Source organism: Balaenoptera physalus (assembly GCF_965194825.1).
Source record: "Balaenoptera physalus genome assembly, chromosome: 2".
Lineage (NCBI taxonomy): Eukaryota > Metazoa > Chordata > Mammalia > Artiodactyla > Balaenopteridae > Balaenoptera > Balaenoptera physalus.
Genome location: NC_138883.1, coordinates 89,877,958 through 89,899,566, shown reverse-complemented (window position 1 = coordinate 89,899,566; position 21,609 = coordinate 89,877,958). Strand labels below are relative to the sequence as shown.

At 34.3% G+C, this 21,609-nt stretch overlaps 1 protein-coding gene across 2 annotated transcripts in view; it reads right to left on the bottom strand.

Annotated features, from left to right (window-relative positions):
* The window catches only part of TRPM7 (transient receptor potential cation channel subfamily M member 7), a 110,204-nt gene that overhangs the window by 66,924 nt on the left and 21,671 nt on the right, over positions 1-21,609 (bottom strand). For both annotated transcript variants that reach the window (XM_082452981.1, XM_082452982.1), the window contains exons 2-11: positions 20,053-20,132; positions 15,875-15,913; positions 13,925-14,123; positions 11,799-12,012; positions 9,296-9,420; positions 8,311-8,482; positions 6,880-7,054; positions 5,665-5,788; positions 3,103-3,175; positions 1,205-1,305 (exon numbers count right to left, since the gene is read on the bottom strand). In XM_082452981.1, the coding sequence (XP_082309107.1) occupies positions 1,205-1,305; positions 3,103-3,175; positions 5,665-5,788; positions 6,880-7,054; positions 8,311-8,482; positions 9,296-9,420; positions 11,799-12,012; positions 13,925-14,123; positions 15,875-15,913; positions 20,053-20,132 (1,302 nt within the window). The remainder of the gene's footprint in view (positions 1-1,204; positions 1,306-3,102; positions 3,176-5,664; positions 5,789-6,879; positions 7,055-8,310; positions 8,483-9,295; positions 9,421-11,798; positions 12,013-13,924; positions 14,124-15,874; positions 15,914-20,052; positions 20,133-21,609) is intronic.

The following is a 21,609-nucleotide window of genomic DNA, read 5'->3' as shown; positions in this document are numbered from 1 at the left end:
TAAGCCCGTGCGCCATAACTACTGAGCCTGTACTCTAGAGCTCACGTGCCACAACTACTGAGCCCGCATGCCACAACGACTGAAGCCCATGTGCCTAGAGCCCGTGCTCTGCAACAAGAGAAGCCACTGCAATGAGAAGCCCACACAGTGCAACGAAGAGTAGACCCCGCTCGCCGCAACCAGAGAAAGCCCGCACACAGCAACAAAGACCCAACGCAGCCAAAAAAATAAATAAAAAGTACCTTGAGAAAAACAAAAATGGCAATATAACATACCAAAATTTGTGGGATGCAGCAAAAGCAGTTCCAACAGGGAAGTTCACAGCGATAAATGCCTACCTCAAAAAACAAGAAAAGTCTCAAATAACCTAACTTAACACCTCAAGAAACCAGAAAAAGAAGAACAAACCATACTCAAAGTTAGTAGAAGGCAGAAAGTAACAAAAATTAGAACAGATATAAATGAAACAGAGATTGAAAAGACAACTAGAATGAAACTAGAGCTAGTTCTCTGAAAAGATAAAATTGACAAACCCTTAGCTAGACTCAGGAAGAAAAAAAAGAGGACTCAAATAAATAAAATCAAAAATGAAACAGATGTTACAACTGATACCACAGAAATACAAAGGATCATTAAGAGGTTAATATGAACAATTACATGCCAACAAACTGGACAGCCTAGAAGAAACAGATAAATTCCTAGAAACATACAACCTATGAAGACCAAATCATGATGAAATAGAAATTCTGAACAGTCTGATTACTAGTAAGGACCAGACAGCTTCACTGGTGAATTTAACCAAACATTCAAAGAACTAATACCAATCCTTCTCAAACTCTTCCAAACTCATTTTATGAGTCCAGCATTACTCTGATACCAAAACCAGACAAGGACCCCAGAAGAAAAGAAAATTACAGGCCAAAATTCCTGACAAACACAGATGCAAAGAGCACTATTTCTAAAACTTTTTTCAGTTACAGGATTTTTAAAGATCTCTACCCTATAAAAAACACAGTTTTTATCAAGAGGCAAATAGAACTTATTAAATCCTAAATGGATCTGAATGTTGCAGAAATGTTTAGCTACAGTAAGTCTGCACTTTTGACTGACAGGCAAATGTCAAGTTAGGTCACAGTTTCAGCAAATACTTTGTTATTAACTTAGCTTAATTTAATTACACTGTTTATATAGATTATTTACATACCAGCCACTGCTGTCCATAAACAAATACATGATTTTTGGCAATGTCAACTCTATCCCATGCCAACGTAAGGATGAGCTGGTCAAATGCAGATGCATTAGTGCCTAATCGAATAAAGAAAACAGTCGACAAGTTCAATTAATTTATCTCCATTAAAATATGAACACTTATGAATTCTCCCCCTTCCCCTTTAATTAACTTACACAGCTGGTGTTAGTCACTATTCAGAGGTAGCCTGCCTCAGAAACATAAGGTTACCCCAGGGTTGAGGACTTTTATTTTCCAACTATAGAAAAGACACAGCCTCATCCATCGCAAACAATTCAGAATGCACAAGAATGAATAGAAAAGAAAAATGATCTGTTTCTATCACAGCAATAGAATTGACTGTTAATATTATGAAAAATATCCTTACAGGTGTTTTCTGTGCATATATAAGTTCATATATATACTTTTAATTGTTTATGCAAAAGTAGGTCAAACTATACAAAATACTCAGACTGCTTTATGTATCGTATTTAGTTTTCAATAACAGTACATTTAGATGTACCTTATATATATATAAATACCTTTTAAAGGTGAACTAAAATTTATTCAACAAATATTCTAACTAGTGGACATTTCATGTTATTTTGAATTTTCTGGTGAGTGTATCTTTGTGCACATATTTAACAGGATGAATCTGTAGAAGCCAAATTGCTGTGTAGAAGGGTATATAATTTAAAGCTTTTGATACACTGCCAAAATATATTCCAGAAAGGTTATACCATCCATCAGGAGTATACAAATACCCAGTAGGAGGACAGAAAGCTTTTTTTTTTTTAATTTATGTTTTTTGAAAAATTATAACATCTTTCCATCATTTCCACATTTCCCCCAAGCATTTGTACTCTGCTAAAATCTTTTACTTAAATTTTGACTCATTTTTCCATGAGGTATTCATCTTTTTGTTACTAATTTACAACGCCTTTTTGTGATCCTTCCACATTCCTGTTCTTAGTTTTCTCAACTATAAAATGAGGAAAATAATAGGAAATCTTCCTCTTAGGGCTGTCACAAGGGTAAACAACATAAACCACTAAAGCACAGTAGCTAGTACACAGAAAGTATACAGCAAATATTAGGTGCTCTCTTTTTATTTTTTATTTTTATGCAATCGCATTTATTGATCTTTCCCTTTATGGTTTCTGGGCTTCCTATTACTTATGATCTCTTATTCTCAGATGATGTAAATATGTTATATTTTATTATAGTATTTTTCAAATGTTTGATCTATTGGCAATTCATTGTGGTCTAATATTTGGGAAATTCTTGTGAATGATAAGACAGTGCTCTCTTGCTCTGCTTCTGCCACCTCACTGCATACTTGGACTTTCAGGTACTCAGATGGAACAACATTTTAGTTTCTAATTTTTGAAAAGATTTTTCACTACAGTATTGTTTGTCTTATCAGTTAGATGTCTTTGGAAAGATAATGAGAGGAAAACAATTCAACTGTGTGTGCATTAACCCCTTAGTCCTAGAAGATACCATTAGTGTTCTTTCCAAATTTTCCTTCCTAATGAAAATAGCACATTTAAGAATGCTATTCTTAATTTCTATTAACTAATACTCTATTACTTTTAAACACTTATTTTTTAGCCAATTAAAAATGTGACATGTTTGACACATTCTTAACAGGATAATTAAACAGGTCTAATGGCATAAATCCTGGTATGAACTTTTAAAAAAGTTATAAGATTAAAAACAAAAGAAAATTTGTCAAAGAAAGTGAACATTGTGTCCTTTTCAAAGAAAAACTATTGAAAAATTCAGTTATCAAACGTTTAGTCAAATTAAAAAATCCTAACATATAAAAACACTATAAATGAAAGATCTAACAAATAAATTTTAAGTCTTACCTTTAAGCAGCGCAGTAAGTATTGCTACATCTATATCTTGATGTTCATCTGATCCAATGTGGAAAACAGTAATCTATTTAAAGATCAATTCATAATATTATGTCTTTATATTTTATAAGCTAAGACGTAAGGCATATAAATCACAAAGTAACTGCAAACTACTTGGCAGATATAGTTTTTTTGGGTCAGAAATAATTTCATTACAATCAAAACACAGAAAAGTAAAGAATTTGTATCATTTACCAAATAAAGTTCAAGTAGGGACTTCCCAGGTGGCACAGTGGTTAAGAATCCACCTGCCAATGCAGAGGACACGGGTTTGATTCCTGGTGCAGGAAGATCCCACATGCCGTGGAGCAACTAAGCCCGGGCGCCACAACTATTGAGCCTGTGCTCTAGAGCCCGTGAGCCACAATTACTGAGCCCACGTGCCACAACTACTGAAGCCCGAGTGCCTAGAGCCTGTGTTCCACAACAAGAGAAGCCACCGCAATGAGAAGCCCACACACTGCAACGAAGAGTAGCCCCCACTCGCCGCAACTAGAGAAAGCCCACACGCAGCAACGAAGACCCAACGCAGCCAAAAATAAATAAGTTATAAATTTTTTAAAAATTATAAAATAAATAAAATTCAAGTATATGCAAAATGTTTGGTTTCATATTATATTCATTTTTTAATATATTTTATGTCCATTACTAGAATAAGCAATTTATGAGCTAAGGCTATAGATTACTAATCTGAGTAAATCCTGCTGTTTCTTCTGCAGAGTGGACATTTACTCAGTTCAAGTAAATATACATGTTCTTGAATGAGAAATGTTTTGTTGAATCCTTTTACTGGAAATTTATTTAAAATTTGAAACATAATACCATTAGAGAGAGGTTTTCATTTAATAACCTTTTCATAAAATAAAAGTCTATTGTTATAACCCCAATACAAATTTTTCAACTAACTTCATTTCATAGTATACGAAAATGAAATGCATGAAAGAAAACAGCAAATCAAACCATGTTATCATCCACCTACTTAGAGAACTGCTAAAACTTTTTGTCTCTGTAAACTGAAGCCCATGTCTAGATGACTGAAATTAAGCAACACTGGTCTCTATTTTTTTTTTATTGGAGTATAATTGCTTTACAATATTGTGTTAGTTTATAATGTACAGCAAAGTGAATCAGCTATATGTATACCTATATCCCCTCTCTTTTGGGATTTCCTTCTCATTTAGGTCACCACAAAGCACTGAGTAGAGTTCCCTGTGCTATACTATACAGCAAGTTCTCATTAGTTATCTATTTTACACAAAGTATCAATAGTGAAGCAGCACTGATCTTTAATTTGAGCACTCACTCAGAGGAAAATAGAGTTTTTTCCTCCAAATATATTTTAGAGAAGCCAATAATAACTCTTTAGAGTTCTTCCTTGATCCTGGACATAATCTACTGAGGCTTAGTTATGAAACTTTTCCAAAAATAGAAGTGTAATACCTGTCTCAACACCATATAAAAACTATATTCTAGGGGCTTCCCTGGTGGCTCAGTGGTTGAGAATCCGCCTGCCAATGCAGGGGACAGGGGTTCAACCCCTGGTCCAGGAGGATCCCACATGCCACGGAGCAACTAAGCCCGTGCGCCACAACTATTGAGCCTGTGCTCTAGAGCCCGTGAGCCACAACTACTGAGCCCGCATGCCGCAACTACTGAAGCCCGCGCACCTAGAGCCCCTGTTCCACAACAAGAGAAGCCACCACAATGAGAAGCCCGCGCACCGCAATGAAGAGTACCCCCGCTCACCGCAACTAGAGGGAGCCTGCGCACAGCAACAAAGACCCAACACAGCCAAAATAAATAAATAAATAAAATAAATTAAAAAAAAAAACTATAATCCTTCTATGCTATCTCTTAGCTTGAACAAAATTATAAATGACATCTTTACATGGTTAGAAAAGATTTTAAAATTTTAAATCCGAAGTTTTAAAAAAAGTATTTCTCCAACTGGGAATTCTCTGGAGGTCCAGTGGTTAGGACTCCATGCTTTCACTGCAGAGGGCCTGGGTTCAATCCCTCATCAGGGAACTAAGATACCATAAGCCATGGGGAGCAGCCAAAAATTAATTAATTAATTAAAAAGCATTTATCCAATTTACAATGTACTTTGAATGAAATAAAAAGGTTTATTCTGGGCCTCCCTGGTGGCGCAGTGGCTAAGAATCCACCTGCCAATGCAGGGGGACACGGATTCGAGCCCTGGTCCGGGAAGATCCCACATGCTGCAGAGCAACTAAGCCCGTGCGCCACAACTACTGAGCCTGTGCTCTAGGGCTCGTGTGCCACAACTACTGAGCCCACGTGCCACAGCTACTGAAGCCCGTGTGCCTAGAGCCCATGCTCCGCAACAAGAGAAGCCACTGCAATGAGAAGCCCACTCACCACAACAAAGAGTAGCCCCCACTCGCTGAAGCTAGAGAAAGCCCGCACACAGCAACGGAGACCCAATGCAGCCAAAATAAATAAATAAATTTATTTTTTTTAAAAAAGGCTTATTCTGTGAAATCTACTTACGAGCTCCTTTCTTTTCATACACTCCATCAGTGTTTGAAATAAATGAACTGCTTCACTCTGGCCAAAGTTAAATGTTTTTTTGATGGTTGAAATAATATCAGGCTCTGCTGCATCATGAAGATTCCTGAAGCAAGAGGAAACATAACTCAATCCACTGATTTCAAATTCCATTATTTGCAGAATCTAATATCAAGTCCTAGTGGATCCAGGCAAGACATTTAAAGATACTGTATTAATATTAAATACTTGACCCTGAGTGAAATTTTCTCCTTCATTAGACTCCCACTATAAGTCATAAGGGTGGAAAATGGAATGGAGTGATTTTTCTCTTTGAATTATTTCTTATTTTTTTTACAAGGCATGTGTTAATGTTATCAGTTATACAATATCTTATCATGTAAGATATTGTATAAAGATAATTTTAAGATATTATGGTGTAAAAAGCAGTATTTTAACAAAATGTGTTAAATATCAGCAAATTTGCATTTTTATCTCTTTTTCTCAATATGGAATATATTTACATGGCTCAAAAATATGATATAATATAAAATATAAACCTGTGAAAATTCATAGTGAAAGTGTCTTTCCCACTGTCTTCCATCGGCCATTCCATCTCAACTGCTTTCAAGAAACACTATTACTTTGTATAACTTTTGAGGATCTCTTTCAATACATACAATTATCTCCTTTTCTTTTTTCCTACATAAAAGGTGCCATAATATACATGTTACTGTACATTTTCCTTTTTTTTACATATATATTTTGGTAATCTTTCCAAATCTAGTATACAGATTAAAACCTTATTTAACTACAAACTACTCCATTGTGCAGATGTACCATAAGTTATTTATCTAGTCTCCTTGATATAAATGTTCTATTTTGTTCCAATCTTTTACTGTTACAAACCACACTGTATTGAGTAACTTTATATATGTTATTTCACATGTGTGCAAGAACATTTATAGGAACAATTATCAGAAATGGAACTGTTGGGTCAAAAGATACATGCCTCTGTATGTTTAACAGATCTTTGAAAATTGTCTACTACAAAGACTTATATTTTAATTCATTCCAACAATGTATCAGACAGGCTATTTCCTCAAGACTTAAGAAGGTATTTTCACATTGATAAAACACTGAAATGAATCTAATATTCTAAAAACCACAGCCTCTTTACATAAAATTATTAAAAATATGTTGTAATCATACACTTACCCTCCTTCTTCTGTTTGTTTATGAATATATGCTAGTAGATCTGCAGCCCTGCCTGTTCCTTCACATATGACGACTGGAACAGGAGGACTTTCCTGAAGGTATTCTAAAACTGTGAGGATAACGTTTGGCCCACCCTCAAATATAAGTGCCACCACAGGAACACCTTGACCAATTCCTTAAAAAAGGTAAGAGATTAATTATGGTATTAGGCAAAATTCAGTAATTTAATCTTAGTTTTCACTCAATCAAAAATAAAATGCCAAAATATAATTTCTTATAAGACTGTGTTGACTTAATTTTATGTCCTCAACATGATATATAGTCTGATATAAATAAATTAAATACTGAATAAATTACTTTTACACTGACTTTAAGTCTGTTCTAAATAACATAATTAGAAAATCCAATATATAATGAGGCACACACCATGATTTATATATTCACTGAAAAGCAATAATTATTTTGTATATTTCACTACTTTAACTCAACAAGAAATTAAAACACCAATTTGGTTTTCAGTTTTTTAATACTTTATGAGTTGAACTTCTCATATGTATTTGTTTTTAATCACTTTTAAAATGTCTATTTTTGATTCCAAATGCATTGAGACATTAATATAGAAATTAACAACAGAATCAGGACTACATAGACAGAACAGATCAATAAAATCCAAGACCTCTATTAAGAGTAACAAAAAATTCAGTGAATACCAATTTTTGTTTTACAATAACTTGCAATGCAGTGAAAGAATCCAAAATATAGGCATTCCCTAGTGGGGTATGAAGGATTCTAAGACATTCCTAATTTTTAGGAGATGCTATGACTCCATCATAATCTGAAAATACTGTTCTATGAGTTTGTATTTCTATTTCACTTTGTCATAGAGCTCACCTTCTTGGTGTCCTAAAATTATAAAATTTCTTTTTTTTTGAAATAAAAATCCAGATGTTGAGCCAGAAAGTTTGACCATGGTCAGAAAGGAAGACCAGTGTCAAAAATACCAACTTTTAAGACATATCTACCAAAGAGTGATACATACTCGTGTTATCAACTTTAAGCAAGGTGATTCTTACTTCACAATAAAGTATGTTTTTCCTCTTCAATCTTGAATTTCAAAGTCGTGTATTGGTATATATCATACATTAAGAATATTTCTGAATTCCTTGAGCTGCAGTGGGATTACAATAGCAACAAAGCTTCCAATGAACCTCTGTGGCTTTGGCTTTGTTATCTGAGTACCCTATTTAATCTCAGACTTCCTTTCCTATATCTTATTTTGTGTAAGGTCAGTCATTCATGGTTGTTTTGTATGTTATCCTGCTACATAAGGAAATGAGAACTTAAAGAACAGTCTACCTTTTTTAGAATGCTGCTCGCAATTAATACAGCCCAGGATAATTTCAACAACAACAAATTTATAAATTCCCTTACTAGCATGAATTCTTTGCTGATTAATAGTTTTTTCAAGTTCTCTTCTCAGTCTGACTTCTGCCCCATACTTTCCAACAGTGCCATCATCCACCAATATGAAATGGGAATGTAGATTATTCAGAACATTCAATTTGCTCAGAGGGTTCAATAAGGTTTGGTAAGGAGCAACCACCTAAACAATAGCAAACATGAGAGTTAGTGGGCAGGATTAAATTTAATATAAAGTAAAAACAAATTCTGAAGTAATCTGTAAAGGCAAGTAGGAGGTAAGATTCTATTTATGCATAGCAACAAATAGAAAATGTAAAAGAATATATCAAAAAGCATGAGCTTTTAAGCGGCTGAAGATTATTCAATAATGGGTTGAACCACAGTATTATATTTCAGCTCTCATTGCAGAATATACCATATTTCATCATCCCATGCAAAGGAAACAGCAGCAAACAAGCAAATAAACAAACAATGTGAAGAAACTATTAAGTTATTAGTGAATAAAGTGAAATATATAAAGGACACTGAATAAAAGCAATCAAATGTCATATTGTTATTTTTCCAGTCATAAGTAGAATCTTTAAAATTGATGTTAGAAATGTAATTGCACTTGAGAGTGATCATTATAATTCAGTAATTTCTTTTTAATAATCTCTTGAAAGATATCTATAACCAATTCACATGTCTTTAACCTACTTGAAAAAAACACCGGTATTTGATTATTACTCTTACAGACAATACAATTAATTCTTAATAGAATGTCATCATTAAAAATTTTATTACAAAGACTGGCATGACATGGAAACGGTGTGAAATAGTTATACAAAAAAAGGCAGAAACAAGATGTATTAACACTACTTTTTGTATCTATGAATGCATTTTCGAAAGGGTCATGGTATGATCATGAATATTTTAGGTTGACTTCGCATTATTCTTGCTCTAATTTTGTTTATACATAAGTTTAAATGTAAGAAATTTTAAAAAGCACTCTTACATCTCTCCCAACAAGATCATTTCTGTTTTCAATCACTCCCCATGGAGCTATTCCGATAGTGCAAATCTTTCGAGATGATCTGGAAGCATGTTCTTTAAGGGCATCACCAACATGTTTTGCCACACCTGTTCATACAAAATTTAATTCACTTTATTTGAAAGTCTTTACTGTGTTCAGAACAATCCTTTGCTCAATAACATTACAATTGGTGGTATTTTTCTTTACATACACTAGATAAAAGGCAACAAGGTCCAAAATACAAACTTACAAAAGAAAACACAAGGACAAAAAAGAAAAAAAACCCCCACAATGTCAAATCACTACAACTGCCTGAAACACACATAAAACTAACTTTTACCATGTTGTTAGGCCTAGTCTCCTCTCTTAGATTCCTCATGTTAACTGTAGCTTTTGTTACTGCTCTATACATCATCTAAAAAAAAAGAAGAGTATGGCTCAGGACTATAGGCAAAACACACACGCTCACAAAAAACTACAAAAGTTTTCCAACTGACTCAAAATTGGGAGGAAAGTAGAAAAGATAATTCAAGAGAGCACATAACTTCTATCACTTGTTATGGACTGAACTGTATCCTCTCCAACATTCGTATGTTGAAATCCTAATCCCAGTACCTTAGAATGTGACTGTATTTGGAAATAGGTTCTTTAGGTTATCATGTGAAAATGAGGCTGTTAGGGTGGGCCCTAATCCAATCTGACTGGTGTCCTTATAAGAAGGGGAAATTTGGACACAAAAAGAGACACCAGGGATGCACATGCACAGGGGGAAGGCCACGGGAGGACACAGTGAGAAGAGAGCCATCTGTAAGTCAAGGAGAGATGCCCCAGGAGGAACCAAACCTGCTAACAACTTGATCTTGGGTCTCCAGAACTGTGAGAAAATAAATTTCTTTTGTTTAAGCCACCCAGTCTGTGGTATTTTATTACAGCAGCCCTAGCAAACCAATGCATCATTCGATTTGATTTTTATAATGCATTAGATCTCATTCCTAACATAGATTATGGAAACAGCACCTTCACTGTTCTTCCAAATGATGCCTTGCCTGTTTACAGTCTATTTTTAAAGCATCACTCAAGTGATCTTTGCTCTTGTCAACTCTCTGCTTAAAACCTCCCCTTCTCATTCGATTAAAAGTCATAGTGCTTATAATGGCCTACAAGGCCTTATATGATGATCTGTCTATTGCCCCTGCTATTCACCACACCACCCCACGCCAGGCCTACCACCACCACCACTCACCCATAACCTTCTGATTTCATCACTTGGCACTCCTTGCTCATTCCACTCAAGCTATACTGGACCTTTCTTACTGTTCTTCCAACACTTGCCACTTCTCCTTTAAATGCTCTGCCCCACATTACTCTTATCTTGCTCACTTCATTTCCTTCCATCTCTACTCAAATGTCACCTTATCAATGAAGTCCCCTCGACCATCCCTCACTATCCCTCCTCTGTATTTCATGTGTCTCCAAAGCACGTATCATCTAATTTATTATACATTATTTAGTTATCTGTTTGTTGTTTACATCTTCCCCACTAGAATATAAGTTCCATGAAGGTAAATATTTTATTTTGTGGAATGATATATTTTCAGCAGCCAGAAGAGTGCCTGACACACAACGAGGTTCAAAAAACAGTTGCTGATAATGAATTAGATTTTTCCAAGCTAATTTAAATAATAACTATGTTTTACTTTGGATATTAAAATTAATTTGCCTTCCATATATCCAATCTGTATATCTGATAGGGAAGACTTAGAATGAAAGATTATAGTACATTAAAAATTAATTTGAAAAGCTATTTCTTACCAGTGTCTAGGCAATGAATTGCCATTCTTCTCTCAATTTACTAGTCACAGAGTGACAAGAACAACACTTTGCTTTACAGTAGGGAGTCAGCAAACTTTCTTACAAAGGACCAAATTGTAAATATTTTAGGCTTTGCAGGGCATACAGTCTTTGTCAGAACCACTCACCTCTGCTTTTGTAGCACAAAAGTATGATACAAAACAATACAAAAACAAATGAGTGTGGCTGCGTTCCAATAAACCTTTATTTACAAAAATAAGGAGTAGGCTGGATTTGGTGCATGGAGCCACAGTTTGCAAACCCCTGCTCTAAAGCATATTATTCTTGGGGATTCCCTGGTGGTCCAGTGGTTAGGACTTGGCACTTTCACGGAGGGGCGGGGGTCCCGGATTCGATCTCTGGTCCGGGAACTAAGATCCCACAAGCCGCACGGCATGGCCAGAAATAAATAAATAAATAAAGTCTTAATAAAAAAAAGTGAATGATAAAGCGTATTATTCTTTTAAAAGAATAAATGAAAACCAAATACTTTTTCAGTTAGCATTTATACTTAGGAACTGTAGATTATTTAACAGAAGAATTGAATATATTTATATTCAGTGTTGACTTTTCAAATATCTAATTGATATTATGAAGAATTTACAAGCACACCAAATAAAATTGGTATAATTACCTGTGTTTACTCCTCCTGTTAAAATCCAGGCTCCGGTTGTAACTGCAGCTTTAATAAGACCCTTTCCAAGCAACTGTTTGATTCGTGGGTGAAGCTCAAATTTCTGCATGCCACCGTGTACAGAGATAACAAGTTTGGGTAATTCCATTTGCCATTCTTTAAGCAGAAGTTGTAGAATGACTTCAGGTTTGGTATCATATGATAGCCTCACATACTAATAAAAAAGATTTTAAAACAATAATTAATAATTGAATATTCATAGGTTTCAAAATGCAACATTATATGACTTAAGAAAAATTTTGTTTGGATCAGATTATTATAAAATAGATTTCATAGGCTACTTGCAATATATTTACACTTCTAGGAATAAGCAATAGCAAACGATTTTAAAGTTGGAAAATCATGCCGTAAGAGCTGTAGAAGCAGTGGCACTGTAATTTTTAAACTAAGATGTAAATTTGTTACTCTTTCTGTTTATATAAACTTAATTACCATTCATCTGATTTACAAATTTATCCACAGTACTCATTGCCTTGTTTAACTATGAGTATGCATTGAGTGAGAAGTGTTAAGGATAGGTATGATGATGGGAAAAGGGAAAATAAGAGAAGAATGGTGAAAACATGGAGACTTCTACAACTCTTGCAACTATGAGAGGCAAATACTGAATTATCTGTTTGAAAGTTTGATCAATGATCTAATCCATTGATCAGAATTGTGACTATGCAGTAAATTACCACAGATTTTTTAATACAGATGATTGTTTCCTTCACTGGAAGTAACTGTGGATTTGACTCACAAATTACTGAAAATAATAAATTTTGCTCAGTATTTCAAGGTGTTCAGATGGAATCACCACTTTAATTTTTGAAAAATCATTCTATAAGAAAATAAGCTATCATATCTGAGGAGTAAGTTCCTCTGGTTTGAAAGATTAAAAAAATGATCTTTCTGGTAAGTGACATCACAAAATTTACTTGCTATGACTACTGTAATTCATTTTCTTTATCTAAAGCACCTATGACTTAGCTCATAAGAAATCTAAAATATTCAGATGTTAGAAGAAAAACACTTTTAATCATCTCTAATAAAGGTTCTTTGCAAAACAACATATTGCCAATTCCTTTACAAATAGAGATCAAACACCAAGGAAAATTATCCCAAAATATCAGAATTATATACAACTGAGAAGACTCCAGAATCCCTTAAGAATGATTTGTAATGAGATTTGTTCTGTACTAATAAGTCTTTCTGCATTAGTTCTGTTTAACTCATTATTATACTTGGGTACATTAAGTAGTGTTTGGAAAACAATCTAAAGTTAATATTTTTTAAAAAAAGATTATGTTAGTAATAAAGGAGGAATTCCGTTTCCAACAATGATGGACTAGGCTGTTTTCGACTAACTGCCCCTGGGAACTGGAGAAACTAGAAACTAGATAAATAACACCTGTTGTTAAGCTATCAGTGAGCTACCAAAGCAGTGACAACTTGTGGGATCAGCATCCAAGAGAATAGAAAAAATGGAGAGACAGGCCCAGCATTTGGCACTGCTTATCAAGTCAAGGCAGGGAGGGAGGCAGGTGGAACAATCTACAGGGTAATATGTTGATATGTCTAAATGAATAATAATTATGATTTGGAGGTTTAAAATACACGAAGAAATAAAATTCATGCCAACAGGAGCACACTAGTCATGAGGGAAAAAAAATGTAGTCACAAGTATTCTAAAGTTTCTTGCATTGTCCAGGAAGTGGTAAAAGTACTAATTTATATTAGTAACAAGTTATAAATGCATTTTATAGTATTTATTATAAGATTAATCTAAAGAATAGAAAAAGAATGTATAAATAAGATGCTTTAAGAAGGAAAGCTTAATAAAAAAATACTTAATCCAAAAGACCAAACAAAAACAAAGAAAAAGTGAGATAGTAGACTAAACTAAAAAAAAGGTTCAATTCAACAAGATATAACAATTCTATATTCATATATGTACCTATATAAAGAACTTCAAAATACATAAGGAAATGATTGAAACTAATTTTCTGACACAATATTATTGTCAGGTAATAAATGTACATTATTAGGTAATAAGGTAAATGAAGAAACTCAAATACATGACATACCTTAGCTCTGTAGGAATGAGAACCCCCTTGAAAATTTATGACTCCATAAGCATCAGTTGGGCTCTGTTCTGTATGTTTTTCCACAGACCACTCTTCTACTGTCTGATTAAAATGGTCACCCAATTTCACATCTGAGTATTTCATGGCAAGACTTGCAGTAAAACAAGCATGTTGCTTGACCAAGCGACCACAAAAACACCTAAAGGAAAAAAGTAATAAAATTTTAAAAAGACCTTCTAAAAAATTAGTCAATGAAAAACCATACAAAAATAAATGAACTCATAAAGAGTATGAAAATTAATCTTTTTGATTTTAGGATATCAGTAAATTAATACCTTCACCATAGAATTAAAATAGTATAAATACATTAATATTTGATGATACAGTCTTCTAAATTTAGTTTGGGGCATCTACTTCCTACTGGATGGGCAAAACAGCATTGGAGACTGCAGAAAATAAATGTTAGTGAACCTGAAGACAGATCAATACAAACGATCTAATTTAATAAATGGGAAAAATTATTTTAATTAAATAAAAATGAAACAGGGCCTCAGTGACTTGTGGAAAATATCAAGCAATCTAATATATGTATAACTGGAGTCCCTGAGGGAAGAGAGATAGAGAATGGGGCAGAGAAGTATTTTAGGAAACAATGGCTGAAAACTTATAAATTTGGTGAAAAATATGAACTTGCAGATATTTATGCAAGAAGTACAAAAAGAACCCTTCTTAGGCACATCACAGACCTGCTGTTGAAATCCAGAATTACAGGGGAAAAAAAATCCTTAAAATAGCCAGAGGAAAAAAAGACCCATTACACACAGGAGAGCAACTACACTAACGACAGCTGACTTCTCACTAGAAACCAACAGCTAGAAGACAATATAATGGTATCTTCAAAGCACTAGAATGAGACAACTTGTCAACTCAGAATTCCACATTCAGTGAAAATATCCTTTAAAAATGAGAGTAAAATAAATATATTTTCAGATAAACCAAGCTGAGAAAATTCCTCTCCAGTATATCTGCATTATACCAAATGCTAAAGGAAGCTCTTCAGCCTGAGTGGAAAGATACCAGACAGAAAACTTCCCATCTACAGGAACAAATGAATAGGACTGGAGATGGTAAAACAACTCGATATATCTAAATGAACGTATTCTATGCACTTCTGTTCCTAGCCCACCAACAAGAGACCTTCTCAACTTCCTCTTGTCTTCTTTCATCACAGCTTAAAAGAACAACATTACTCTTTAATTAGCTGCCCAAGTAAGAAATTTAGGTACCATCCTCAAATCTTCCCTTTCTCCATACATCCACCAAATCCTATTGAATTTATCTGATTAATCCCTTCAAATATGCCTACTTCTCCTTCATCACCATAGCCAGTATCTTAATTCAGGCTCTCATTTTTTGCCAGAATTACTCCAAAAGTTTCTATTTTTTTCTCCCAATCCAATCTCCTCAAAATACCAACTGCTTTTATTGAGGGGAAAAAAAAAAAAAAAAACTAAACATGTTAGTTCCCTATATAATATCCTTTTAACATGAAATCAAAACTGTGTGGCATAGTACACAAAGAGCTTAAATGATCCGGCCCTACTTATTTCTCCAGACTCAGATCTCTCCAATATCCATCTTACATTCTACAGCCTGCAGTTTCCTGACAGAACCATCATCTCTTTCACTGCCAGGCCTTCCCACATCCTGTTCTCTCCACCTAAAATCCCTTTCCCTCAATCTTTACCTGACTAATTCACATTCAGCTTTAGAACTCTGCTCAGATACCTTCACTTGAGTTTCAAGCAGCTTTGCCTGATCCTTCACCTCCGAAGTCTGAGTAAAGTAACCCTTAAACATAATGGCCTGTGAATTTATCCCAATGTATTGATTTTTTTCATACATTAGTTTTATTTTTCAAAATTTGTGCAATGGAGTTATGAAAATTACCTGACGAGTTGTTGACAAATTTGACATCCTGGAAGGCATCTATAAAACAAGGTAAATCTATTACTTAAAGGGAAAACATTTTTTTAGTTTAAACTATATAAAATCCATTAAAAAGTACAAAACAAAGGAAAATTATGTATTTAGTTTAATTTTTCAGTAGATAGCACAAGTCATTTATACCTTAATTTACATGTTAAAATAACTACTTTTAAAAACTAACATGGTTTTCATATTTTAAATATAATTAGTTGTGACTTAAAACCCAGAAACCATAAGAGAAAAGACTGACAGATTTAACTACATAAAATATACAACATTTTTATGTGGCAAAAATATGTCACATAAAGTCTAAAGGTAAACTGAGAAAAAATATTTGCAGACAAAATGTTAGTTTTCCTAATATATAAGAGCTTCATTGAATCAATATAAAATAGGAAAATATATGAACAGATAATTCACAGTAAAAACAAACATGAAAAGGTATTCGATTAGAAAAAAAATTTTTTTAATCCTTTAAGACAATATCTTGGTGAGAATATAGAGGAAAGTAGCCTCGTATCTGCTGGGAGGAGTATAAATTGATAAACTCTCTATGGAGGGCAATTTGGCAACACTTATCAAAATGAAAAATGCAGACTCTTTCTCTAAGTATAAAGTACTAAGAGTGAAGGTTAAAAAATATCTACAGCATATGGGTAAAATGACTCATTTATAAGGTTATTCACTACAGAATTTTTTTTCATTCATTCATTCATTCGCTTGTTTATTTATTTATTTATTTATTTATTGTGGTGAAGGAAAGTGCAGCATTTATTGTAAGGTGCCAAACAAGGAGTCAGGGACAGCTAATGTTGAAAAACCCCAACAGAATTTTTTCTTCTAACACCAAAAAAACAGAATAGCTAAAATGTCCTAAGGGAATACTAAAATTATGATCCAGATATATAATTAAAAAGGATGCAACAATTAAGAACAAAGTGGTTATTGCCAAGATAACAAACACAATGAGATAAACATTATGTATTTAAAAGGGAAGAGGGAGGAATAATATACATCTGCTTGGTCAGGCAAAGAGTATATCTATTTCTAAAAGGTATCCCAAGGAATAGGTAACACCAGTTTCCTTTAGGGAGGGGAACTTATAGTTAAGGCACAGTGGTAAAAACGAGGCTTTCACTTATAACTTTTGGTACCTTGTAAATCAATGATTAACCTATTCATATTAAATTAATTTTAAAATCCAATTAGTGTAGGAAAAAATGACCAGCTAATGGTGTTTGTAAATTAGGTCTCATATGGATGGCTACAGGCAAGGGTATTTAATAACAGCTTGAGATTTCTTTAACACCTAATGAGGACTTGTATTATTTCTACTGTAAAGTAAAATTAACAAAATTACAAGAAATAAGCTCCTTAATGATAATACAATCTATTTTTTTTTCAATCTATTTTTTAATAAAGCAAAACCATAATTTTCTCTCAATGAAAGAACAACACAGTCTTATTTAGAACTGGCAGATCTAAATTCTAATCCAATCTTTATGAATTATTAGCCACGTGACCTGGGAAATGTCACTTATGCTCTCTGGTTAAGAAATGTGATCTTATCTTGTAACAAAACCTATCTTTAATAATTAGTAAGAAATACAAATAAATCATAGAATAATGATTGGAAGAGACATTAAGGTTATCTATTTTAATGATCTAAAAAGACATTTACAGAAATTACCAAAAATTGGGGGAATATTAAAGAATATTAAAAATGTTTTCTCAACAGTAATCAAATAAATGCAAATTTAATACATATACTATTTTCTACTCATCACTTTTTCTTGAAGATGATGGATCATATTACTCTAGTCAATATTCAGGCATTCTCATCACTACTGGTGATAATGTGTATTCTTTACTCTTTCGGAAAGTTTTTTGGCATTACACATACTAAGCGGGAATAAAACTTTAAACACAAAAAAGTTTTATCCACTAAGATCTCCATTGTGACCTAATTTTAATTTATAATGCTAAAAACTAAAATAACTCAAACGCCCAAGAGTAGGATAGGTATATGAATTGTGATACATACACTAACAGAATATTAACTACCGTTCTTATAAAATATCTATATCATGAAAAAATGTAATTACTATAACATTTTGTTAAAAAGCAGATTCAAAGTTTTACATATAGACTGAATTTAGCAATATTTTAAAACTAAAGCTATGCACTGAGAAAAGATTAAAAATAGGTGCAATAAATGTTATTAATAATGACTGTCTTCATGTTTTGAAACTCTGAGTATTGAGCCTACTTTCTTTTTTTAATGATAGAGTAACTTTTTTTATTAAATAAATAAATAAATTTATTTATTTTTGGCTGCTCTGGGTCTTCGTTGCTGTGCGCGGGTTTTCTCTAGTTGCAGTGAGCAGGGGCTATTCTTCGTTGCGGTGCATGGGCTTCTCATTGCGGTGGCTTCTCTTGTTGCGGAGCACGGTCTCTAGGCGCATGGGCTTCAGTAGCTGTGGCTCGCAGGCTCTACAGTGCAGGCTTGGTAGTTGGGGCACACGGGCTTAGTTGCTCCACGGCATGTGGCATCTTCCCGGACCAGGGATCAAACCCGTGTCCCCTGCATTGGCAGGTGGATTCTTAACCACTGCGCCACCAGGGAAGTCCCTGAGCCTACTTTCTGCATCTCAAAAGTTTCCAAAAGTTATCATGCACATTCCTCTTATAATGGAAATCTGTTTAAGTGAGAGATATATTCAAAATAGGTATTTTTTGCTGTTAAATAAAAGATAAATGTTGAATTCAAACAGCAGGTTTATGTAATGTAACAAACAAAAGGTTGAGAAATTCTATTCAACAAATATTTACCGAAAACTCACTATGGACAATAATGGTGACAGGTGCTATAATTTAAAATACATCAGTTAATAAAAGATTACCTACTTGGCTGTATTTTCATAAGGGCCATATAGCAAATGGAAGTAAAAGTTGCAGAGAAGATAACTACATAGAAAACAAGGTTTAATAGGAGACAGGAAAGGTAAGAAAACTAAAAATCCTTGTAAATGCCTTTTTCAATTAATTTTTCCTAAGTGCCTGTGAAAAGAGGTGCTCTGTAGGCCAGAAAATAACTGTATTTTTGATTTACCCTTTTAAGCTTCTTGCTATTTTTAGGTCTCAAGAAAAAGAAAAAAATTAGGAAAAATGTTTCTTCAATAAATACCTCAACAGGTCTTTTTCTTGAATTCTAACTACTGTCCTTTACTTAAAATTTTTCCTATTATCAAAGCCATTTTAAAGACCAAAAGACAATCAGAGATGCCAACAGAATCTCTGGTGATAGGTTTTCCAATAAGTGCTCATTATAGCTATATTTTGGCAAACAAAAACAGCAACTATTAGGTTCATATTGGTTTCTTCAGCATAAACCAGTGTTGGGTACTCAGTAGATGCCCATTAAACCAATACACAAACTTTTTTAAGTTCTCAGTATCAGTGAATCAATTAAAAAAGAGAGCCTTAACTGTCTTTGTAATACACTAGTATGATATGGGGGAGATTAGGGATGGAGCAACACTTTGAAGAAGAGGTTTTATGTTGTGAAATGTCATTAAGAACTCCAGAATACTGATATTTTGCTAATGATAGCTCCTTCTCCTAATCCTAAAAGAATAATTAACAGTAAACACAAAAGTTAACAGTAACTACAAATAATAATCTAAATTTTTAATATATAAATAGCAATATAATTTACATCTAAATTTCTAGAAGAGGGACTTCCTTGGTGGTCCAGTGGTAAAGAATCCGCATTCCAATGCGGGTTCAATCCCTGGTCGGGGAACTAAGATTCCCACATGCCGCGGGGCAACTAAGCCCACGCACAACAAGAGAGCCCGCGCACCACAACTACAGAGCCCATGCACCCTGGAGCCCTCGTGCCACAACTAGAGACAAAAATCCCACACACCGCAACTAAAGAGAAGCCCAAGTGTCGCAACAGAGACCGTGCTCCGTAATGAAAGATCCTGCATGCCTCAACGATGATCCTGTGTGCCGCAATTAAGACCCAAAGTAGCCAAAAATATAAGGTAGGTAGGTAGGTAAATAAATAAATAAATAAATTTACTTATTTATTTATTTCTAGAAGAACCCAGAAGAAAGAGAAGTATGCTTACCTGTGAGGGTCTTTTGAACTTGGTATAATGTATACACATTCCCTCTTGGTCAAAGTGCTTTCTATCCAGGATTTCTGGGACTAAAACAGAAAGTTTAAAAAAGATGGTTTATAAATTAACCAACAAATATTACAAGGAAAAATTTAATGATAAATACATGAAAATAATTCAATTTTTAATTCACTAAATATTTACTATATACAACATGTTTACTGATGACAGCACACCTAAAATATTAGAATCATTCCATTTAAGTCCAGTGAGATTGAGACTACTAAATCAACAGTACTATGCAGATACTGTGGCTTCAAATAACCAGAGAGGAGGGAAATCGAGTTTCAGCCAAAAACCTCAAGAGGGGCTGGTATGATCCTGGGAAGTGGATCATTTTAAGGCCAATTAAAAGTGACTGTGGGCTTCCCTGGTGGCGCAGTGGTTGAGAATCTGCCTGCCAATGCAGGGGACACGGGTTCGAGCCCTGGTCTGGGAAGATCCCACATGCCGCGGAGCAACTAAGCCCGTGAGCCACAATTGCTGAGCCTGCGCGTCTGGACCCTGTGCTCTGCAATGGAAGGGGCCGCGATAGTGAGAGGCCCGCGCACCGCGATGAAGAGTGGCCCGCACTTGCCGCAACTGGAGAAAGCCCTCGCACAGAAATGAAGACCCAACACAGACATAAATAAAAATAAAATAAAATTAAAAATTAAAAAAAAAAAAGTGACTGTTACATTCAACTAAAAATAAAATAAAACCTAGTAATAGCTATACTCTGTTTCTAAGACAAATATCTAAAGCATAGGGCATGGAATGGCTAATGGTACAGGGATAGAAAGAGATATCAAGCAAATTCTAATCAAAAGAATGACAATACTAAAAAAAATAGATGCTAAACATCAATAGGGATAGTGCAGGTTATTTATTACATGATTTCAAATATCTGATTCACCAGACTACAACAATCTTAAATATGAATCACCAAATAAAGTAGTCTCAAGATGCATAAAGCAAAAACATCAATACGGAGAATAAGACAAATCTAGGATGACAATGGAAGATTAACACATTTCCGTCGATTACTGTAAACCTGAAATAATTTCAAATTTAAAAGTTTTTTTTTAAATTACTTTTTATACCACCACTTAAGCTTCTGCCTGGATCCCTAGACTCTGTATCCTGCTATTGGTGATTGATTAAAAAGGGATGAGGTGGACTTCCCTGGTGGCTCAGTGGTTAAGAATCCACCTGCCAATGCAGGGGACAGGGGTTCGAGCCCTGGTCTGGGAAGATCCCACATGCCGCGGAGCACATAAGCCCGTGCACCACAACTACTGAGCCTGCACTCTAGAGCTTGCATGCCACAACTACTGAAGCCCACGCACCTAGAGCCCATGCTCTGCAACAAGAGAAGCCACCGCAATGAGAAGCCCGTGCACAGCAACAGAGTAGCCCCTGCTCACTGCAACTAGAGAAAGCCCGCACGCAGCAATGAAGACCCAAGGCAGTCAAAAATAAAATAAAATAAATAAATAAATTTATTTTTTTAAAAAAGGGATGAGG